Source organism: Drosophila pseudoobscura, chromosome 4, assembly GCF_009870125.1.
Source record: "Drosophila pseudoobscura strain MV-25-SWS-2005 chromosome 4, UCI_Dpse_MV25, whole genome shotgun sequence".
Taxonomy (NCBI): Eukaryota; Metazoa; Arthropoda; class Insecta; order Diptera; family Drosophilidae; genus Drosophila; species Drosophila pseudoobscura.
Window position 1 is genome coordinate 14,424,896 of NC_046681.1, and position 22,248 is coordinate 14,447,143.

The 22,248-nt window shown below is 42.0% G+C and overlaps 3 protein-coding genes across 12 annotated transcripts; 2 read left to right on the forward strand and 1 right to left on the reverse strand.

Annotated features, from left to right (window-relative positions):
* Nucleotides 1-15: 15 nt before the first annotated feature.
* On the forward strand, nucleotides 16-5,889 carry Hrb27C (Heterogeneous nuclear ribonucleoprotein at 27C). 3 transcript variants are annotated; one of them, XM_001355737.5, is made up of 3 exons: nucleotides 16-202; nucleotides 2,036-2,808; nucleotides 2,894-5,889. In XM_001355737.5, the coding sequence occupies exons 2-3, from the start codon at nucleotides 2,314-2,316 to the stop codon at nucleotides 3,662-3,664; spliced, it is 1,266 nt and encodes a 421-aa protein (XP_001355773.1). In that variant the 5' UTR covers nucleotides 16-202; nucleotides 2,036-2,313; the 3' UTR covers nucleotides 3,665-5,889. The 3 variants fall into 3 exon arrangements, with proteins under 3 accessions (XP_001355773.1, XP_033236500.1, XP_033236499.1); XM_033380609.1 differs by lacking the exon at nucleotides 16-202 and adding an exon at nucleotides 250-329; XM_033380608.1 differs by lacking the exon at nucleotides 16-202 and adding an exon at nucleotides 289-404.
* Nucleotides 5,890-11,156: 5,267 nt separating this feature from the next.
* Nucleotides 11,157-11,651, forward strand: LOC26533680 (uncharacterized). The gene is made up of 2 exons (XM_015181431.2): nucleotides 11,157-11,480; nucleotides 11,547-11,651. The coding sequence occupies exons 1-2, from the start codon at nucleotides 11,334-11,336 to the stop codon at nucleotides 11,550-11,552; spliced, it is 153 nt and encodes a 50-aa protein (XP_015036917.1). The 5' UTR covers nucleotides 11,157-11,333; the 3' UTR covers nucleotides 11,553-11,651.
* Nucleotides 11,652-11,691: 40 nt separating this feature from the next.
* On the reverse strand, nucleotides 11,692-22,175 carry LOC4816172 (interaptin). Of its 8 annotated transcripts, none has more exons than XM_033380601.1 (16): nucleotides 21,298-22,175; nucleotides 19,896-20,110; nucleotides 19,765-19,832; nucleotides 18,555-18,757; nucleotides 18,287-18,495; nucleotides 17,227-18,217; nucleotides 16,952-17,164; nucleotides 16,541-16,886; nucleotides 14,092-15,805; nucleotides 13,769-13,871; nucleotides 13,531-13,701; nucleotides 13,001-13,465; nucleotides 12,457-12,942; nucleotides 12,167-12,394; nucleotides 11,868-12,107; nucleotides 11,692-11,808 (listed from the first exon to the last, which is right to left on the reverse strand). In XM_033380601.1, the coding sequence occupies exons 2-16, from the start codon at nucleotides 20,075-20,077 to the stop codon at nucleotides 11,749-11,751; spliced, it is 5,679 nt and encodes a 1,892-aa protein (XP_033236492.1). In that variant the 5' UTR covers nucleotides 20,078-20,110; nucleotides 21,298-22,175; the 3' UTR covers nucleotides 11,692-11,748. The 8 variants fall into 8 exon arrangements, with proteins under 8 accessions (XP_033236492.1, XP_033236493.1, XP_033236494.1 ...); XM_033380602.1 differs by having other exon boundaries at nucleotides 19,896-20,128; nucleotides 21,298-22,174; XM_033380603.1 differs by having other exon boundaries at nucleotides 18,555-18,739; nucleotides 21,298-22,173.
* Nucleotides 22,176-22,248: the final 73 nt, after the last annotated feature.

Genomic DNA, 22,248 nt, shown 5'->3' on the forward strand with positions numbered 1-22,248 from the left:
GTGACCATAGGGCGTGCACGAAAACTGCTATCGAGTACATTAAACGTGGCGGTGGCGATTCTATCATAAGTTAGGTTATATCGTATGCATCAAAATCATACAATTATTTATAAGCTAGTTTTTTAAGGAAAAAACACTTAAATTTAGTGAATTTGCAGTGCGAAATCTTTAAAAAACCACAGACGAACACTTGGCACAAACGGTAAGCATGGAAAACAACTAAAATCTACATTTTACATAACAATTACGGTGCTTTAACAAAATGCCTGCCTCTGCCTTGCCTTTCCAAAAAGGTTGAATACTTGACGCAGCTGCCGTTGCTTGGTGTGGTGTGTGTAAATTTTATTCGATTCGACTGTGCACCGCAAGCAATGAGACTAGCAGCTCTTTGTTTTTAAACCAAAGTTCGTGATTTTTAATTGTGCTTATGCTGGCCCCAATGGCTGCAGTTTTTCCGTGCCACTTACAACATTCTTTTTTCGCCCAATAAAGTGGAAAATTTCATATTTTTATACATACATACAAAAAATGCTATGTATAACACCACACCAACACATACACACACGAGTACAAATCGGTCGGTTCGGTCTGTCGGCGGCCATTCGCGACACACACGTACACGCATACATCCGTCCGGCCAACTCATGAACCCACACACATGCATGTGCATAAAGATTGCGGTGCAAAATACAAAAATCATGCGAAATTTTTAAAATTGCGTAGTAGAAATCTTAGTTAATTCAACTATAGTTTCTCCTGCCAAAAAACGTAAATCTACAAGCAGTACAAGTGTTGTGTTTTGGTGAATATTGAAAATTGCCGGCATCAGTAAATTGAAATACCCAGATTTGCTTAAAAAAGAAGTATTAAAGGCCCTGTGAAATTCGCCTGTATCAAGAGCATTTAGACCCAGAAGACATTTCTTTGTTGAAGCATTTTTTCATCAGGCACGTCTTCCATTTTGTTTTTTTTTCGTTGCCGTCGCTGTCGCTGCTGTTGTCTTCTACCGTGGTGAATTTCCCACATTTTTCGTGAGATTCAGTCAGTTCTGCGAGAAGTGCGTGGCTAGAGATAGGTTCCGATTAATTAAAGCCCACAAAGAAGTGATTCTTTTTTATTTTAGAATTAACATTTTATGTGGCTTGCGTTTTGAGGGCATTGCTTCTTGGTACGTTTCTTTTCGCTGTACATTCGCTTTCACGTCGCCACAGAGCGTTGCCACACGTTTGGACTTGTGAGTGGGAAAATTTCCGCGAGACACGAGACAGCTCAATAAAGAATATATTTCAGTGCTTCAGATACTAGGATTACATGAACTTTCACATTTCGAGATATTGGTAGGGTTGGGTGTTTACATGGCCCATCTGGCAATACCTGGCAAATGGCGCGCAAATGTGGTGGGACCGGACCGGCAGTGTTCTGTTTTCACCTTGGGAATAAGTTCGTTGTTCTCATTGATAGGCGGTATCTGTGTGGGTGTGTGTGCGAGAGTGAGCGTGTCCGTGTGGGACAGAGACTGAGGCTGGGGATATTGCTACACTAACAACAACGCTCGTGACACAGCGAAAAGAAAACAATACTTTCACGCAGCAGTGTAAAAAAGAGGAAGCAGAAGCAGCAGAAAACAGTTTGTGAACCGCACGAAGAGCAGAGCAAGCGGAGCGTTGCAAACAACCGAACAACTTGTGAACGTGTACAAAAAAAGCAGTTAGACGGCAAAAACACATATGTAGACTCACTCGCTCACAAATACCTTTGCATGAGAATGTATGTGTACCGGCCGGTTGCTGCTGCTGCTGCTGCCTACCTGCGCCTTTCATAATTATCTATGCCTATTTCGGTTGCTCCCTATGCCTACGTGTTGGTGTGTCTGCGTATTTTGTCATCTTCGCTCTTGCCTTCCTCCTTTTCGCACCGAGCTTTAGTTTTTAGCCAAGAAAAAAAAGAAGTGATTTTGATTAACAATTTCTTTAAATCGTTCTGTATCTTTCCATGTGTACGCCACCACAATCACGACAACGATTCCATCTTGTAGAAAGTTACGTGTAAACGTCGTGGCTTTTGTTTAGTTATTTTGAAGGAGAGAAGAAATTTGGCAACTTTGAAATCAATCCAAAATATAACATAACAGAAACCATAACAGCAACGCAACCAGCAACTATAACAGTGTAAAAAGTAAAGAAAAACAGTGCGAGACCCAAGCGAGAAGACATTTTATTTCTTATACACCCGTGTGAATAAAACAGCAGCAAAATTACGTCAATTATTGAAAACCTACCCGGCGCAATAGCTCACAATCACCAAAACAACATCATGGAAGAGGACGAGAGGGGCAAACTGTTTGTAGGCGGACTATCGTGGGAGACAACGCAGGAGAATCTGTCGCGTTACTTCTGCCGCTTCGGCGACATCATCGATTGTGTCGTTATGAAGAACAACGAGAGCGGCAGGTCGCGTGGCTTCGGTTTCGTCACCTTTGCCGATCCCACCAATGTAAACCATGTGCTGCAGAACGGTCCGCACACGCTCGATGGCCGTACCATCGATCCGAAGCCATGCAACCCACGCACGCTTCAAAAGCCGAAGAAAGGCGGCGGCTACAAGGTGTTCCTCGGCGGTCTCCCATCGAACGTAACGGAAACCGATCTGCGTACCTTTTTTGGTCGGTACGGCAAAGTGACCGAAGTAGTTATCATGTACGATCAGGAGAAGAAGAAATCCCGTGGTTTCGGATTCCTGTCCTTCGAAGAAGAGTCGTCGGTTGAGCATGTGACCAATGAGCGGTACATCAACCTGAACGGCAAGCAGGTATGTTGCCTTACTGGTCCTCAATTCGCACCTACTTTGTCCTTTGTCCTCATTGTGGCCCTATTCTTGTTGCCTCGTTCCACAGGTGGAGATCAAGAAGGCCGAGCCTCGTGACGGATCTGGCGGACAGAACTCGAACAACAGCACGGTTGGTGGTGCCTATGGCAAGATGAACAGCGAGTGCAGCCACTGGGGACCCCATCATGCTCCGATGAACATGATCCAGGGCCAGAACGGTCAGATGGGTGGTCCGCCACTGAATATGCCGATCGGTGCGCCAAACATGATGCCCGGCTATCAAGGCTGGGGCACCTCGCCGCAGCAGCAGGGCTATGGCTATGGCAACAGCGGCCCAGGATCGTACCAGGGCTGGGGCGCACCACCTGGCCCTCAGGGCCCACCACCTCAGTGGTCGAACTATGCTGGACCCCAGCAGACCCAGGGATACGGCGGCTACGATATGTACAACTCGACATCGACGGGCGCTCCATCTGGACCGTCAGGCGGTGGCAGCTGGAATTCGTGGAACATGCCGCCCAATTCGGCTGGACCCACTGGAGCACCAGGGGCTGGGGCGGGCACCGCCACGGACATGTACTCGCGAGCCCAGACCTGGGCTGCGGGCGGTCCTTCAACCACTGGACCTGTGGGCGGTATGCCGCGCACTGGACCCGGCAACTCGGCCTCAAAGTCGGGCTCCGAGTACGACTATGGTGGCTATGGCTCCGGCTATGACTACGACTACAGCAATTACGTTAAGCAGGAGGGGGCATCAAACTATGGTGCCGGCCCTAGGTCAGCGTATGGCAACGACAGCTCCACACAGCCGCCGTACGCAGCCTCTCAGGCTGTTTAAGGCGATAAAGGAACATGTTGTCGTGTCGCCGTCGTCGTCGTCGTCGTACTCGTCGTCGGTGAATGATGAAGAAGACAAAAAAGATGGTGGTAATTGTAAGCTAAAGCGTCGTCTGTTCGTTTTTATTTCAGATCAGATCAGTTGTTGAAATTAATATTTAGCTCGTGTACAACCCTAATTTAAAGCAAACACAAATTTAACACCAGAGAATAACTAGCGACAAGTCAGATTCATAGATATATGTATATATATACATATACATGTATGTTCTATAGCAATGAGTATGTAATAATTCATAGGCAACAACAACAACAACAAAAACAACATCAACACTCAACGAAACACACCAAACCATACCATACCACAACATAACACAGCACAGCAACACACAACATTTCTCATGCGCCTCCCCCAGAACTCACACACACCGCGCGTACTGTATATCCTACTGTATCCTAAGCCAACATTTACCTATACCAACCACCATCCAATCCAATACAGAAACCTAGAAGAACTAACAACCAGAGCCCGTAGGTACCGATACACATGGCATTAACAGAATATAGAATTGTGAAGATTTAAACGTAATGATTTACACGTATAAAGTTTAGCTAATTAGATACAAGATCATGGATGAGAAGTGTGCGAAATACCAACAAAAGGAAATAAGAACTTATAATTTTATTTAAAACGTAAACAAGTAAAGATCCCTTTATTACTAAAATTAGTAAATACAAATTCGAAATTGTACATTTTAATGCAAAAGCCAGTCGGCCAGCCACCGACTTCGTCGTGTGCCCCACAGCCCATCCTCTGCAAGAGACAGACCATACACAAAATCTCTACCACCAATTGACAGGGCGACAAGGTGTAGTACCAGTGTGGGAGTTTGAGAAGGAATTCAATCCACAAAAACACCATTGATATTCCGAGAACTCCCTGTTTGGTGCTTGCCTTAGCCTTGGGCCATTCTATCTAAAATTGTTTTATTGCTTGGTGGGTGGATAGATGGATAGGCGGATTGGGTCGGAGGTTGGTACGATACGAGAAAGATACGTTACAAAATTAAAAATTTACCATTTAAAGTAAACAAAACAAAAACTAGCTAAAAGTTAAACTACATATATAAAGAAACCTAATTGATAAGCGTATGTCGTCGTTTACATCTAAGCGAAAGTTGAACTTGAAACTAGAATTATATAGTGCGTTGGATTTATTATTTAGTTAAAGAGAAAGTGAAATGCTACCGATACTGAGAAGGCAGGCGGAAAGTTAGCAGAAGTAAAATGCTTAATGGATATGAGATATGAGAAGCGTAAACCACAAAAAATACGAAACACACTCTTAACAAATATACATAAAAACTATATACATACATACTTATATACCATATATATATAACGAGTATATATACAAAAGAAACGAGAAAAAAGAGTAAAAAAAAAGAGCAAAAGGAAACGTAAATTTAAACATACAGTTAATGATAATAAAAAGGGAAGCAGGGAGGCAGAGAGGAATAAGGATTGAGGACAAAAGTTACCAGAGATAGGGAAAAACGATGCTTAAGAGTTGCGTTGCACATTTTTTTCAAATTTTCATCGTTTGCCAAGCAGACAAGAACAACAACAACAGCCGCCGGAAGAGAAGAACATCATCTGACGACAACCAGAAGGTGCGAAGGTGTGCGTCACTCTACAAACAACACCACTGAAGAAGAACAACATGCGCGCACATCCCACCACCCACCATTCACTTAAACAACAACTGAAAACCACACTAGCGAGCGAGGCAGAGAGAATGGAAAGAAAGAAGGGAAAGTGAAAGATGAAGAAAAAGAAGAAAAAAAGAAAGAAAGTAAAAAGGAAGAAATAATTGCATACAACAGCAAGCAGAAAAACTTTGATTGATTATATACATAACATATATATATATCTTTAATTACTTATACATATTTACTCTTAACTACTTTGCACGCTCCCTTAGTAGGGAGCGTGCGATGTGTGTGTAAAACAAGATGAAAGCAAAAACTATTTTAATGATTATATGATTGCGATTTTACAATTTATTATTACATACAAACAAAAGAAAGATAGATGGAAAGAAAAACCAACAAAAAGCAAAAGGAGAAACACATATTATATCTAATACATTTACCATACACATATATTATATATATTCTTATATAAATATGAAGTAATTTTTTCTATTAAAATATCATACACTAATTTTTAATTTGTTTATTTACAAGAAAAACAACTTACAATACATACATTTAATTACAATATACAATAACAAATACTTTACTTTATTTTTCGGTGATTTATTGCTTAGTGTTCTTCGTATAATTTTTACATCTTACAAACAAACAAAAAACCCACAAACAAATCCTACAGATATAAATTCCTAATTTAATTTCGTTTAAACTACAAATACATATGCTTACATTTTATAAATAATTTTAAATTTTTTTTAAAAACAAAACAAAAGCAAACAATGCAAAAACAATAAGCAAGTAAACAAGTAAAGTAGAACGTGTGAAATACGTTTCGATTTTTGAAAAAAAAAAAACCAAAATATTTGAAAAAAAAAACCAACATTTATCAAATTTGAATCTTTTTCTTTTACTTGGCCGCAGCAGCTTTGTGTGCGTGCGTGAGTGCGTGCGTGTGTGATTGTCTGTAAAGGATTGTGTATCGTTTAATCGATAATGATCAAGAAGAAAAGAAGGGTTATCGTGTGGTCGATCCTGGCTTGGCGGAGGCGGCTGCCTGTCATCGGGCGAGGTTGAGGCGTCGTAAAAGAAGAGTTATGTGCGGAAGGAAGGAAGAATGTGGTGGAGAATGAGAGGAAAACTATGTTTGGCGTTTTTTAATTTCTTTTTCGCAGCAACAAACAACAAAGACTCATTAGAGGAAGAAGTAAAAAGGAGAATAATGAAATGAGGCAGCGAAGAGTCGAAGATTTTGTTGACGAACTTGCAAGCAAAGAAACCTGATGTAATTTTATAAGCTGAAACATTATGATTATTATTCATTATATACTGAGGATAACACACTTACACATGATTTCCATACTCATTATCAAGAAGAATAAGAACATTAGAGTAAAATTAAATCTTAGACCCCAGAAACACGATGGTATTTAAAGGGAAACGATTATTTAGATGACAAAACCACTCACTGACTGTTAATTGTAAAACAATTTCATTTATTTAACCTTTTATTTTCCATTTGAATACAATATAAATCTTTTTTTTCTGTTTTTCATTAATCTAAAAGTAACGACCTATTGAAAAATGAAAACTACATACAATATATGTGCATCGTAAAGGTAAAAAGAAAATAAAATTATATATATATATATGAATACCTACTATATACAACTATATATATACTATATACATATAATTATATATAAACATATAACAAATTAAAGGTAAAATAAATCTAAATATTGTATTAAATGAAGTGTTGCACTTTCAAGCTAAAATCAGATGAAAAAAATTAAGAAAAAGCTATTATTAAGTGTAAATGTTTATCAGCACTCACATACACACAAACACACACACACACACTGTTGTAGAAAAAAGTCCAAGTGCAACAGATAGAATCGAATAGTTATGTCCAGACATCCCATACGGAGAACAATCAAATTGGGAGCACCACCACAGAACAGAAGAAGCAAAGGAACCAAAATGATAGGATTCGTTTTGTTCGTTTTTAGTTTCGTTTTGATGTCATTTGGTGTATATGGTTTTGGTTCTTTTATTATTGTTGGTTTCTTTATCGGAACATGATGTGCAAAGAGGCGGCTCTACTATTGATTTGATTTGATCGTTATGGATCGATGGATTTTTCGTTGTTGCCTTTACTTTTCGATGGGAGTTTTTTTAGTTTTGCGCTTTTCAACGTTTCCAATGCAAATCAGATCAGAGTCAGATCATAAGAACCATGAATGAAACAATAATGTAAGGGTTATATAATTTACATACGAGTACTTACTGATAAGCTAATATACGAATGAAATGATGCGCCAAAATGCAAACCCAAAACCAATGAGGCAAATGCGTTGTGTACATTGTATAGCTCTACGTACGAACATACATACCTACTACTATATACTACATAGGCTCTAGGGTGAGGAGAGGAGAGACGAGACGAGACGAACAAGATACTTATCAGTGCTTTCGGTCTATAGTTCTAACGATTAAGTTCTCTCGAATTTGTTTCCGAATCGGATATTTCGACTGGTACCCCATAGTTAAGCTAAGCGATGAACAAACTGAAAGATCGATCGATCGAACGACGGAGCTAGCAACAAATATATCTTTTTCTAAATATGCTAGAATTTTAAATGTGTTTTGTCTGATACAAATACCACGCTCCCAATATGTCCTGCCCTGCCCTACACAGCCCCAGGCCTTCCTGCAAGTTATTTTTATGTAATGATGAAGTACTCTTAGCCATTAAAACTAGAATGATTTGAAATAAGATCAGATTTAACAGATATCTAAGCTAAATTCCTAAGACAAAACGATTCCACCTAAGACACCTTTTTGTAATGACTAAATTTATATAGGGCAAGATGCGCGAACACGAAAGAAGAACAAAAAAAAAAAGAACACAAGAACAAGAACAACCAACAACAAAAAATGAGATTAAATAAATGATAAAGAAACTCAATAAGATAAAAGATCAACTAGCATATATACCATCTATATATAGACGAGTATGTGGGTGGCATGTTTTGTATCTGTATTTTGAGCTGTATGATTGATTTTTAGATTCCTTTCGCATAAATACTCGTATCGTACTGACAGCACTTTCATGGATAAGGGAAGGTCAGATCAGGTCGAAGCTGAATGAAGATTGTTATAGTGCATCAAATTGTTTTTATTGATTAGTTAAACCAAACAACACACACCTACACATCCATTTCTAAGTCCCACACTTTGGTTCTTTCGTTCTTAAGCATAAATTCTAAACGAGGTATGTATGTATATGGTATATGGTAATTTTAAATGTAGCAAATGCAGAGAATAGTGAACCAAAACTAATTTGTATGTAGATGATAATAATAATGATAACTACAAAATAGACAAAAATACGGAAAAAACGCAGAAAAAAAAGAGAAAAACTATGCAAAATAACCGAAACGAAACAAAACGCAAAAAAAACATAAAATAAAAACCAAAATTGAGACTGTTAACAAAATGCAACAAAGTGAAGCAAGCAGTTTAAGGCCGAGAGACCGGAACGGGAGTTGAAAGTAAAATCATACAACAGTTTAAAAACAAAAGCCAGAAAACAAAAACTATAAAACTCGGTACTCGATTGAGACTCAGATGAATAAATAGGCTACCAGCATAAGTTCGTGTAAGGATTATGTTTCTCACACACACACACACACACACACACACAAAAAGGATTCTTCTCCAATGATAGTCTTTGTTTCGGATATACTATTCTGTAAAATAGAAGAGGGATTTTCGGTTAATCATATACACATATTTTTCGTTTTGTTTCAATTGTTTTTGATGAGCAGACAAGCAACAAATCATTTAGCATAAAACTGAAAGTTATTAAGATATCAATACACCACAAAAATCAAACGGCTAAGCAGGCTATAAGAATGGAATGGAGGAATAGGAATCCGAACCTAAAAAGCCAAAGGAAGAGAACTTTCGATAAATTTGAATTTTTTTACCAAACGAAAATAACTTAGAAAACTGGAATCTTAAACTGATACTGATATTGAAAATGAAACTGAACAGTTAGTTGTACTTATCATACACACATACTATATGTTGAATGTATGACTAGCCCTAGCCACCCCCCAAGCCTCCTACGCCTCCTACACCTGCATATACATACATACATACATATACATATATAGGAGCTACTTGTAAAACCAGATTGTAACGATTTTTAGGCATATAAGTGTTGTTGCGACTTGAGAGCTGAAAGGAATATACAGATTCTCGTAAAACTACGGTTCCAGGCTTTCCATTTGAAACAAGATAAAACGCGGGGGCTTTGGGTTTTTCTTAGACTTTTCTACGTGTACTTTTAAATCAGGATAGAGACAGAGAAACAGAAACAGAGAGAGAGATAGAGAGAAAGCCGGGTGGGTGACCGACAGGGAGATACTTATATAGTAGGAGATTAACATTAACATTCGATTAACACAGCCGTGAACATGGATTAAGGATTAACATTGAGGACAGGATTTAACTTAACTTAACTTAACTTACAAAACATAGATACAAGGACATACATGCAGCAGAAGCAGCTAAAGAAATAATAAGAGAAAAATAACTAAAAAAGAGAGTAAATACGAAGTACATACTACATATAGTGTTGCAAGATTTTAGTTTACGGTAAACTTAAAGAAATTTTTTACAATGTATTTATACATACCTAAATTTAAATTTTAAATTAATTCTTTAATGTAATACGAACACAGTGCCTAAGTAATATCAAAACAAAATGGGAAGAAAAACCAACAAAAACAAAAATGAAATAAGGAAGCATAAGAGAAAACCATACAAAACGAATATAAGCGATGTAAAAACACATTGTTACTAAAGACGAAACGAAAGAAACACTTGAACAATATAATAATTGAACAACTTTTAAATACAGAACAAAAGACGCCATTTGGAACTACATATAAAAACATACCATAATACAAAGATTTATACAAAGAAACACACGTCACACAAAAGATGTAGAATGAGTAATGAATGAGGAAAAAATGAGGGAGTCAAACCGCCAGAAAAGAAAGAAAGAAAAGTAATCCCAAAACCAAAATTGCATAAATGTATAAATGTAACTCAATGAAACATAGAACGACGAATGCTAATAATGCTAGGAAAATGACAAAGAAATACCACAACAAAATTAATACAACGTACCCCCTACATACGTCTCTCGTACTAGATTTGAGCCTCGAAATTCGCAAAGAACCCATCCCAGCCCAACCCAAGCAAAATCTAAGCAGAATTCATCCAGTCCCAGTCGTCCCTCAAGACCGACCTATCCAATCAATCGATTTAGTTTATCTGATGAGCATGCCACGTACTCAAAATGACATCAATTTGCAACTTCAAACATAATTTTGGTTTGCATATTGGATTGGTTTTCGTTTTGATCAAAAGATCAAAACGAATGAGATATACACTCTCGTACATATACGAAATACGAGTAAATGAACATTGTTTTTGCCCCCTAAGAAAGTTCAACGTAACGTAAACGTTTTTTGATTAATTTAATGGAAACAAATAAAAACAATAAGTAAATTACAAGAAATTAACTATAAATTCAACAACAAAAAATTATGTGTAACAAAAGAAAATTAATGTAGTGTGTAAAAAAACAAAAAAAAATGAGAGAAAAAGAAAAAAAACAAGTTTTAAGCAAAACAAAATACTTTGAATATATACATAAATTGCAAGTAAATAGAATAAATTTCACTCACTCTTTTTATTTAACAATTTCATTGATTGACTGGGTTCTTAAGGACTTGACAAAATTTGTAGGAAATGAAAGCTCATTATCTTTTTTTTTCGGACATAGGAACCTTTGATTATATTTGATTATATATAGAAGCGGTTCTACTTTTATTTGCAATATATTCAAAATTGAATAAGGAAAGGCTGCCCTCCCCAATGTTGGAACTCGTGGTATTATTTCTCCTTAGTTCTGTTTCCTTTTTCGTGGCCCATCTGGAAAAACCAAACTCCTTTTCCGGCTACAAAGATGCCACATGTCCTATTGTAATGGGTATACTCGCTGCTGGATTGGTGTACAAAAATGTTGGTGTTTCTTTGAAACGTTACCTACTATATTTATCTACTGATTCATAATTCCCCCAATTGCAGCGGTAAGACGACAAGACTTTTTGAAAAAGATGACTTTATTTATTTGCTGCGGAATTCATAAAAAAAAATGAACTAAAATCATTAAAAAACAACGAATAAATATAATGAAATGGCATGATAGGGGCGGTAAACTGCAATTGGGGAGTGGCTTGAACGAACATTTATTGCTATGATTAGAATGAATCCTACGAATCGATGATGACTACTTTGCTACGCGTCGTCTGGGTGTGGCTGGACTGGTGCCACTGGGCGGTTTCGGGATCTAAACAGAAAAGAATTTCAATTCCATTGGAATTCGACTTAAAAGTTCAGGACTCTCACCGAACGTATGGGCCTGGGTGTAAGGGAATTGGCTGGGGGTGGCTCCCGGGGCTGGGGCCCATCCGGATGTCCCACGACGGTGACGGCCACAGGCCTCTGCTCGGTGCTGGGCCGTTCCATGCTCTCGCTGCGGGAGTTCGATCCCGAGCGCTTGAACATTCCAGAGAGACGGCCGCGCAGGTCCTTCTTGCTGGATCTCATGTCGCTGGCAACGCTGATGTCAGAGTCGGATCCTTGAATCTGCCAAAGAAGGAAGTATATGACAAATCCGGAATCTCTTCTTCTGGTTAAGGTCCTACCGATATTTCACTCTCGGAATTGCGACTGCTTTTGGTCAGGCTGCGTAGCTTGCCCATGATTCCCTTCTTCTTTTTTCGTGGACCTCGTGGTATGTCACTTTGTGTTGAGCCCCCAGACAGACGCGAGTCGAGGCGTGAGTCCAGGCTGGAATCACGCACCAGACCGCCCAGCTCAGAGTCAATGGACTGCATCGAGGACACACTGCCATCGTCCTGGCGCCAAATGTTCTATTAAGTGTGTCAAAACGGATGAGGATTCTTCCTTAAAACAATTTAGATCCTCTGCTTACCTGATCCCTTTGTATGGAGTGGTCCAGCGACAGGCTTTTGCGTATGAGGCTGCCATTATTGCTTGAATTACGGGACAAGCGACCACCGCCCCGCTGGGAGCCCGCCGCACTGGCCACGGAACTGCTGCTGCCATGGTGATCGTTTTCTTGCGAGGCAGCACGTCGCAGATTGCCGCGCCGTATGCGACTGCGCTCCTGCTCATCCTCGTTCAGGCGTTGGAACTTACGCAGCTCCTCGGAGGCCTCGGCCAACCGGGCCAGGACGGTGCTGATCTGTGTACTGCTCAGTGTGGGCGAGGGACTGCGACTGCGGCGCACATTAGGCTGCTCTGGACGCAGAGTGTTGTCGTAGCTGCCTCGTGCCATTTTCAGGTCTGGAGCGATCTTCACCAGCTCGTCGACGGTCTGCAAAAGGGCACCCACTTTGCGATCACCACCATCCGCCTCCATGCGGCGCTTGATCAGTTCCTTCTCGTACCGTTCGCGCTGGAATTAGATAGGAATTTGAAGTGGGAATCATAAAAACTTCCCGAGGAATACTCACTTCTCGTCTTAGCTTTTCATTGGAGGTGCGCAGCTTGGCATGGACATCACGTAATTCGAGTAGATCGCACTGTAGCTCGGCAATCTTCTTGCGTCCCTCCTCCATTTCCTCTTCGGTGGCTCGCTTGATCTGATCTAACTTACGCTTGGATTCCAGCCGCTCCTTGTCCCGCTCGCGTTCAACCTCAAACAGAGTCTGTCGCAGATCCCGGGCCAGGGTGGAGGTCTCTTGCAACAGACGTTGCTGATCCTCCCGCTCCTTCTGCCATGACAACTCCAGCTTGGTCTTCATGCCAGGCAGCTTTGTGCTCCCAGAGCCAATGACACGTTCCTCTTCGAACTCGTTCAGCTTCGACTGCATCTCGGATATCTTGATCTCGTTGGCGCTGCGCTCGGACACCAGCTCCGTCTTGACCTTGCTACCCTCCAGGCGGGACTCCACCAACTGATCCTCCAGATGGCCAATCTACCCAATGGTAAACCTCATTAGAATCTATTTGGAATGGAACTGGGAATGGCTACTCGATTCACCTGCTGCTCTAGGTAAGCAATCTTGCTCTTGTCATCATCGTCGCTGCTGTGCATGGATCCACGGCTCTGTCTACCCGTATTGTTGGCCTTTAGATCACCGATCTTCTTCTGTGCAACCTCTAGCATCTGCTTGAAGGCATCGCGATCCTTCTTGAAGCGTTCACATTGGCGCTATTTTGGAAATAAGTTTTTGTTCAGTTCGATTAACATTCTTTTGGATATATTTCAGACATTTTACCTGCATCGAATTGAGTTCTCCGCTGAGGTTCTTCACTTGTTGCTCGTATCTAAGACGAGTGGTCGCCACCTCGGATTTCATCTGCAGTTCGGTGCTCTGTAATCTGTTTGATGGAAATTATTAAATATATCTTGGGCTTAGAGTTATCGCTACTAAGATCCTCTCAGAGCGAGTCTCTCAATTATTCAATAGAATAGGCAAACGTCAAGAAGAATGGACAACCAAAAAAAGGAGAGAAGACAGTAGTAGGAGACAGACAGGGTCTTGCGACTTCACATATGTACGTATGTATAGTTCTTATAGTTTATGATTTGACAACTTACTTTTCCTTTAGCTCCCTGATCTCTGCATCTCTTCTGGCACCGTGTCCATTGAGCGAGACCTGGGCCTGCTCGATTCGATTGTAGTCGCTCAGTTTGCCATTGAGATCCTCGTTGTCCTTGCGGAGTTGGAATACCAGATCGATGTTCATCTCATTCTCCCTGCGCAGACGCTCGTACTCGTGCTCCTTTTCGGCCAACTTGTTCTTTAGCATGGTACGCTCGTGGTCGCCGTTGTTGCCGGTCTTAAGGGTCTTAGCCTGCAGTTCGGCGATCTTCTTCTGGGCCTCGTTCAACTTGCGGGCCATGTCGGTGCGCTCGATGCGTATGGTATCCATTTCGGACATTTTCTGCTTGCTGGCATTGAGCTCGGCCTGGAGATTCTGCTTCTCGGTGGTCAGCTGTGCCCGCATCAGGATGGTCTCTTCGGAGAGCTTCTCCCAATGGGTGTTGAGGTCCTCGTTGCGCTTCTGCTCGGCGCTGAGCGAAGTTTGGATGTCCTCCACTTGCTTTTTGAGTTCTTGCACCTGTTTGCTGTCCGATTTACTGGCCTTGGTCTTCAGATCCTTGATCTCCTTCTCCAGACTGGATTTAGTCTTATCCGCGGCCTTTTTGGCTGTGAGAAGATCCGTATCCAGCTGGAGGATCTTGGACTCTAGCTTCTCCTTTTCCTTGCCCTGCTTTTCGAGGTCCCTCTCCAGGCTGGACAGCTTCTCCTTCTCTCGTTTGCTCTGGGTCTCCAGGGTGGATTTGTTCGTCTCGCTCTGCTTCAGCTGAGTGTCCTGCTTCTTGAGCTTCTCCTCCAGCTCCTTGAGCTTGGTGCTAAGTTTCTTGCCATCCTCATCGCTGCGCTTCAGCTTCTGCTCCAGGTCGGTGACCTTACTGCTTGAGCCATTCAGTAGCTTCAGACGCTGGACATCGCCCTCGGCCAGGGTCAGCTTTTTCTTGCACTTTTGCAGCTCCTCTTCGAGCGATGCTTTGACTGATTCCAGGGCCTTGACCTGATCGGATCCACTCGAACTGAGCATCACCCGCATCTCGCTGATCTCATCCTCCAGCTCTTCCACCCACTTTTTAAGGTGACTCTTCGGGGTAAGGTCGTTGACCCGCTTGGCTGTGCGGGCCGGTAGCTTGGCATCAGCCTCAAGCTGCATCCGCTTCACCCTGGCCGTCAGCTCATCCCTCTCCCGCTGGGCCACCGTTAGAGTCTCCTTGATCTTGGACAGATCCGCCTCGCCCGTCTTCTCGTTGGCCTTGCGTAGGGTCTGTAAACGCTTGTTCTCCTTTGACAGTTTCTCGTTCTCCGTTTCAAGATTGTTCAGCTTGCTGAGCTGCTCCTTCAGAGTGTCCACGGCCTGTTCCTTTTCCTGGAGGCTCTTCCGCAGCTGCGTCAACTCTTCGTTCAGGGTTTTCAGTTTCTTTTCGGCCGCACTGGAGGAGGAGGTGCCAAAACTGAGAAGCGCGGATTTGCTGCCATTGGAAGAAGCAGCCTCCGGCCGCAGTTTGGCCTGAAGTTCGCGCACATACTTCTTTGACTCCGCATTCTCCTTCTCCAGATCCTCCACTTTGAGACGCAGTATTGAGGCCTCCTGCTCGTTGAGCTCCAGCAGGATACGCAGTTCGGCTGGATCATCCTCGTCTGAGATGCCTTCATCCCGATCCGCATGCACTTCGGGCGCCAGTCGATGGGGATGTGGTGTGGGACTCAGCTTGCGAGCTGCAGGGGAGCACACAATATACATAGATTAAAAGATATTCCATTTAGTTAGTTGGTTTAGTTAGTTGGATGCTTTATTTAGTAACAACACTAATTAATGAGCAGCCGCAAAAAATGGCAAAAATATTACTGCATCAGCGCCAATGATCCATTAAAAAAGCGCATGAGAAATCACATTAGTTTTGTTAGGGAAACGTTTTTCGTTCTTTCAAGTTAGAAATTATTGTACTCTATAAGGGGGGGAGTCCCAATACAATGCAGCTTTGGTCACTCTAATTTAAGAGCTTTTGGCGTGACTGCAGCTTGAAAGGAAATGAACGAGATATTTATCGTTTAAATGAATAATTGGTATTTTGGATTAACTTTTCTATAAACTAAGGTTTAGTACTTAGTAAGAGAGAGTTACTAGTGTGTGTTTTCGGTTCGTACTTCTTGAGCGCGTTGCCATTTTTTTCAACTGCATCATCAACGACTCATTTTCATCCTCGAAACGAGTCACCTTTTTCCTCAGATGTTCAGCCTGAAACACAAAAATCTCGGATCATTTATTGCATCTGAATGATAAGGAATAAGGTTATAATACGAATAAAGAGATCGTTTTCGAGGATCAAAATAGTTTTGCTACATAAACGAAAGCTCGGATGGAACATAGACTGCACTACTGCTAGGAAAACGAGTACATAAATAAATAATCAGCAATGGATTGTCTGGACGGATCTTCTGGAGATCTTCTACCTGTTCCATTCAGAAGAACATGCGAAATAGCACTGGGGAAGAGCAGAGAACGCGAGTGCCCCACTCTGGAGGATGTTGAGGGTGCAAAGAGCGACACAAATGGCGACGGAGTCGTCTCCCGTTCGCACGAAGCATTTCTCGCTATCGATTCGAAATCGGTTTGACTGTGAGCCTCAACCGAGAGTCCGAGTCCGCCACCGGACATCTCCATACTGGTGACGGCATCACACTGCTCTATGGCCACCGTCTGAGTGGAACGCGGAAAGGCAATCATCTCGAGGGGCAGCTCGGGTGAGGTCTGTGTGCCGCAGCTGAACTGAACCCGTTTGGCCCTGAGTCGCTGAAGCTTCGCGTAAAACGGTCGAATGATTAATCGAGTAGCTCTGGTGGGGCATTTGGGGATTGGATTACCTCTTCTTCAGCGAACTTTAGCTGGTCCTTCAGATCGGTCTCCCGCTCAATGGAGTCCTGCAGTTCCCGCTGCAGATGCTGCGGATCCTCTTGAGAACCGCCGCGTGTAAGCGACTCACGAGTGATCTTGGCATCCGCCGATGTGGATTTGCCTAGCACTCCTAGCATGGGCGCCTTCTTCTTGCCCGGATTGCGCAGCTCCTCGGCTTCCGTCTGTATCGGGAATATCATTCATTAGAAGATCCTTGTCGTGGCGTGGGACTGCTGGAAATTACCTGCAACTTTCTTGTAAGTTCGTTTGAGAATCGCAGCTCCTCTTCCAGCTTCTTCACCTTGGTGGATAGCTCGGCGTTGAAGGAGCTTTGACGCTCCTGTTCCAGGGTTTCGATCTTTCGATCGCTCTTTTTCAACTTGAAGCTTAGAATGCGACAGTTCTTGGTGGCCTTTTCGAGCTCCTTTTGCAAGTTTGTCTTGGCCTTGACCTCATCATCACGAAACGTGTCCTGCACCTCGTCCATCTCTGCCTGGAGATTGAGAATCTCTTTTTTAGCCGTCTGGTTTTCCTCCATCAACTCCTCGCAGATTTGCTCGGCCGCCTGCAGCTTCCGTTTCAGCTCCGACTCGCTTCCGCGGTTCTCCAGCTCCTTCATGCGAAGATTCAGCTTTCGCTTGTCCTCGGTGACACGGTCCAGCTGCTCCTTCATGTCATTCAACTTCTGCTGGAGATTGAGGGCTTCCGAGGCTGCAGTTCGGTTCGATGACGTATCCATGGAGGCAAGACGTCTCAGTAGAATGTCGCTCTTATCCCTTTCTGCTCGTTCGGCGCGGGTCTTCATGGTATCCAGCTCGGTTCGGAGTGTTTTCATTTGCTCCTGCAGTGCCACCGAATCCTTAGTGGTAGTGCTGTTACTGCTGCTCGTGGAGTGAGATGTGGATGCACTGGGTACGGTTTGTCTTTTGATTTCTTTGCTGCTCTGCACTGCATCCGCCTCCTTGCGACGAGTAGAACTGGAGCTCGTCGAGGAGCTGGAAGAAGAGGCCTTAATCTCGCTGGAGACTGCAGATGTGGCTTTTGTGGTGCTTGTAACACCACCACTGCTGCTATTTGTGGCTGTGATTGTTGGTGTGGCCGCCACTTTTTTGGGCGGAAGCGAGGCGCGTTTCAGTTCCGCCTGGGGGGGATTCTGGTTCAAGGAATTTCCGGACTTGCTACGCTCTGGTCGATCCGGAACTGTCGGAGCTGCTGCCGCCGCTGAATCACTGTCCCTGAAAGAGATTTATCATCAATCAGAGATGATCAATGGGTATCGTATCTAGCGGTTAAGATCCACTCACTCTTCTCTCCTGGGTACGGATCGTTCGCGACTGTTTTCCCGCGAGTTCAGGCTGCGCTGCTTCTTGAGAAGATTCATTTTGCGGACACGCTCGGCTAGACTGTCTGTCGATAGGATGACTAACTCATCTGGAATACTTGAAGTTTTACTGGGTGAGGATGTTACACGGGTTGATGATGGTGTGAGCGCTTGTTCCATCTGTAAAGAATGCTTTGGAATAGATTATAGATTACAAACCATCTTAGTTGTATTACTTATTCTTCACTCACCTCCTTGATGTCCAAGGCGGTTGTGTGACGTCGCGGCGCCACCGGCAGCTTGACCGTGACAGCCACATTATGATCATCGGTTGCTCGAAGGCTGCTCACCGTTGTCGATGGTCGGCGAGCGGACTCCTGCGCCGGATCATCAATGTCCGGCGTGGAAGCCCAGGACTGTGGACGCTTCTTTAACTCTACATTGAAGTGAACAACTAGGTTCAGTAAAAGCATCGTGGGCAAAGTGCATGCAAGAGCAAGTTGCAGTTTTCAGCACGTTCAGCATATGAGCAGGACAAACATACATATGTAGTCCACATAGTGTGAGCAGGACGAACATAGTCCACACAGTGTGATCGATCGTGACAAACGTGCATCGGAGAATCAGCGGGAGAGATCACGTTTTGATGATGGTAGTAGTTAACATATTAACGGTTTATGCAGAGATTAGTGTTGAGAGACAGAAAGAGAGCGATAGAGACGGCACAGTTGCAGGTGCAGTTGTTTTTGTGATTTTTGTTTGGTGCAAGCGTAGAACGTGAGAGTGTGAAAGAGATACGTAGACAAACACATTTATTAACGGTGTGGTAACATTTGATTTTAAAAGCCTTAAAACACTTAGTAGTTCATACTTATTTCAATGTAACAGCGATTCGAAAAAAGAATACCTTCTTGGGTTAGTTAAAACAAACCGATTTCTCAAAGTCTGACTAGCTTTATCTAATATCTTTACAAAAAATAGTGCAAAGGTGATATTGACATTATATGAGACTATACCATAGCCGGTTGTCGAAGATATTTTTCATTATATCGAAAGAAAAAGAGCATGTAAACTATGCAATATATTAATTAGACGTGTGAGAAATCAGCTAATAATAAAACTATATAAATCTTTTATGGGATACTATTAAAAAAAACTGGATTGATCTATTCAGATAAGTTTTACCAAGAGGGTTACAGAAAGTTAATTTGAGTACACCAAATGCTCATACATTTAACATTTACATAATCAATAGTACACAATACTCTGTTAATGTTCTTGAAAACTTCGGTCGGTAGTTTGCCAAAAGAACACACCCAACTCTAAGTCTAATTATTAATTAATCAGCCTAAGGAATGCCATTAATCCCAAGAAAACAGTTCTATGTGATGCACTAGTTATGAACACAATTCTACTTTAAAACAAGATGTAAAAAGATCTATGGACCGGCTCCAATCGTACCTATATCATTGCTATTGTTTGAATTGACGCTCAGATTCTGCGTCGAAGTCCATGTTCGGGAAGTAGGCCTAAAAAAACATCAGAAACCATTAATAGTTTCCAAAAAATGATAATATTAAAAAAAGACTCACCGCGAACTCTGGCCATCGGAGAGATTTGGCGATGAAGCGGCCACTTCTTCGCCGGGTCTACGGGCTCCATGCTCCTTGTAATCCCGAAAGCAACGCTTACATCGTGTGGGATAACGAGTCTGGGGATGGAAGCCGAGTGGGCATAGCTGATCGCCTTTCAGCGATGGATACAGATGATGCATCTGTTCTTGTACAACTTGTCAGCTTTTCTTTTCCTGCAAATTTCAACGAAACTAAAGAGATTATATCTTGTTACTGCACAGCCCCAAGTATTTAGGTATATGTCCCTAATGTATATTCACATATATGTAGGTACATATGTATCTATTAATCGCACCATCAGTATTTTGTCTATTGACCGATTCTGAACACAATGGTGGAATGTCTGGCATCTATCCAAGTCAACAAAAGAATGTTGTAGTACATCAAAAAGTAGAACATATTCAGGGGCCAACTTAACTATTGGTTTCAGAGCAGAAATTAAATCTATAAAACAAGAGATCTATTAGATTAAAAACTAATGGGTCTCTTGTTTTTTTAAATTTAATAGTTCAAAATAATTAATGTCATTTGAAGGCATGTAGTGACATGATTTTATGATTTTTTAATGGGTTTCGAATAATTTCCTATTACGAAGAAATTCTTCTTGTTGGGAGGTTCTCTAAAAAACATTTAAAAAATTAACGAAATGTATGCTTTTTAAATGAAATGTTTTTTCACCGCGGATGTAGCGGAAAATATCAAACTTTATCGAATCTATCAGTACCTAAGCCTTCTACCAGATGGCGCCATTGAAAATATGCCGATCTAACAGTAATGATTAATAAAGAACTCCAGTTATTCCCAAAGCATAGAAGAGTATTTCCACGTCTCTTTCGATCCCTCCCAAATTTCCTTTTGAGAGTATTCATATTAAGAATTGAAATTGTAAATATAAACAATAACATATAAGTATCCATCCATGTACATATATATTTATATATTTTCAGAGCCATCAAAATATTCTCTCAGAGCGGCAGGGAGAGAGCTGAGGAAATAAACGACCACAGGTGGAAATGGCGCAGGAAAAATCCTACCGGCTGCGCATGTTTTCTGACAAAAAAAAACGATCCAAACAAAATATGAACGCTAGTCTCAAGAGAACAACCTCAAAAGTTAAGAGCTTTTACTCACTCCCAAAAGAGAGAGAGAGAGAGACAGAGATCGGAGTCTCTCTTTTCCTTGTACGTACCGTGCTGAGTGCCGTTAGGAGAATTGGCCCTGTTGCAAATCCCTAGCGCGTTTATAAATAATTATCACCGTTTTAACCTATTTTCATCTGTCGTTCTGTGCGACATTCTGCGTTCGACGACACGGGACGTGCAAAATTTGTGAACACAATTCAAAACGTTTTTTCACTTACACAAAATATTTCCGCATTTAGAAAGGTTTGAGGCTGGACGTTCGGGAAGGAGGCAGCATCTGATGCAACTGCTCCTACTCCTCCTTCTCCACCAATAGATGACGGTGTCCGTCCGTAAGGTGTGCGGAATTTTTCATTCACCAAAAACGATTCTAGATTCTAGATACATACGTTGCGTAATCGCCCCAGACGATGTGCGTTTTGCATCCGATTATTTAGTAGCATTTACCAGCTGATAATTATTACACGATGGATATGGAACATATATGCATATATTTAGGAGAGATCTCTCATCGCGCAGATCCAGGGCGATCCTGGTAGACTTTCTTTGCGCGGACACTTGGCCCTGGGTTTTCGCTCACGTTTTGTTTGATTTAATTTTGGAATATTCACTTAATACAAAAATTTACGACCACAAAAATTAGCTGTGTTTTAAAAATAGAACACGTTCTTTTTCTTAAATAGCAGCGCACTTCCCATAAATCTCCTCCGTGGATCTCAAATGCTCAGCGCAGTCCAGCTTTTTTCGCTTTCCACAGATTACAGAATATTTGTTTACAATAATTTCAATTGAATTCACGCAATGGATTCTCCAAATGGATTTTGTTCACTTGACTCACTTAGACAGGCGCGCACACCACACCACACGTATACACATATTTATCCACATATATGCTGTTGGATATCTTTAATATAACCGCCGATCGCCGAGCACTCGAAATACTTATACAGATAGCATCCCATCCCTTTCACACTGCTTCAAATCGCCGTGGCCCAGTCAAACCGACGCGGAGAGGCTCCTTCGCACTTTTTTCGATGCGAACGTTTTGAAAATCGACGAGAAACTAAATTTAAATAATTTCTGAACGCTTCAACTAACCATCGGAGAGCCAAAAAGTATCTGCCACCGGCACACAAAACACACTCTTCTCCTCAAGAGAGCGGCGGTGG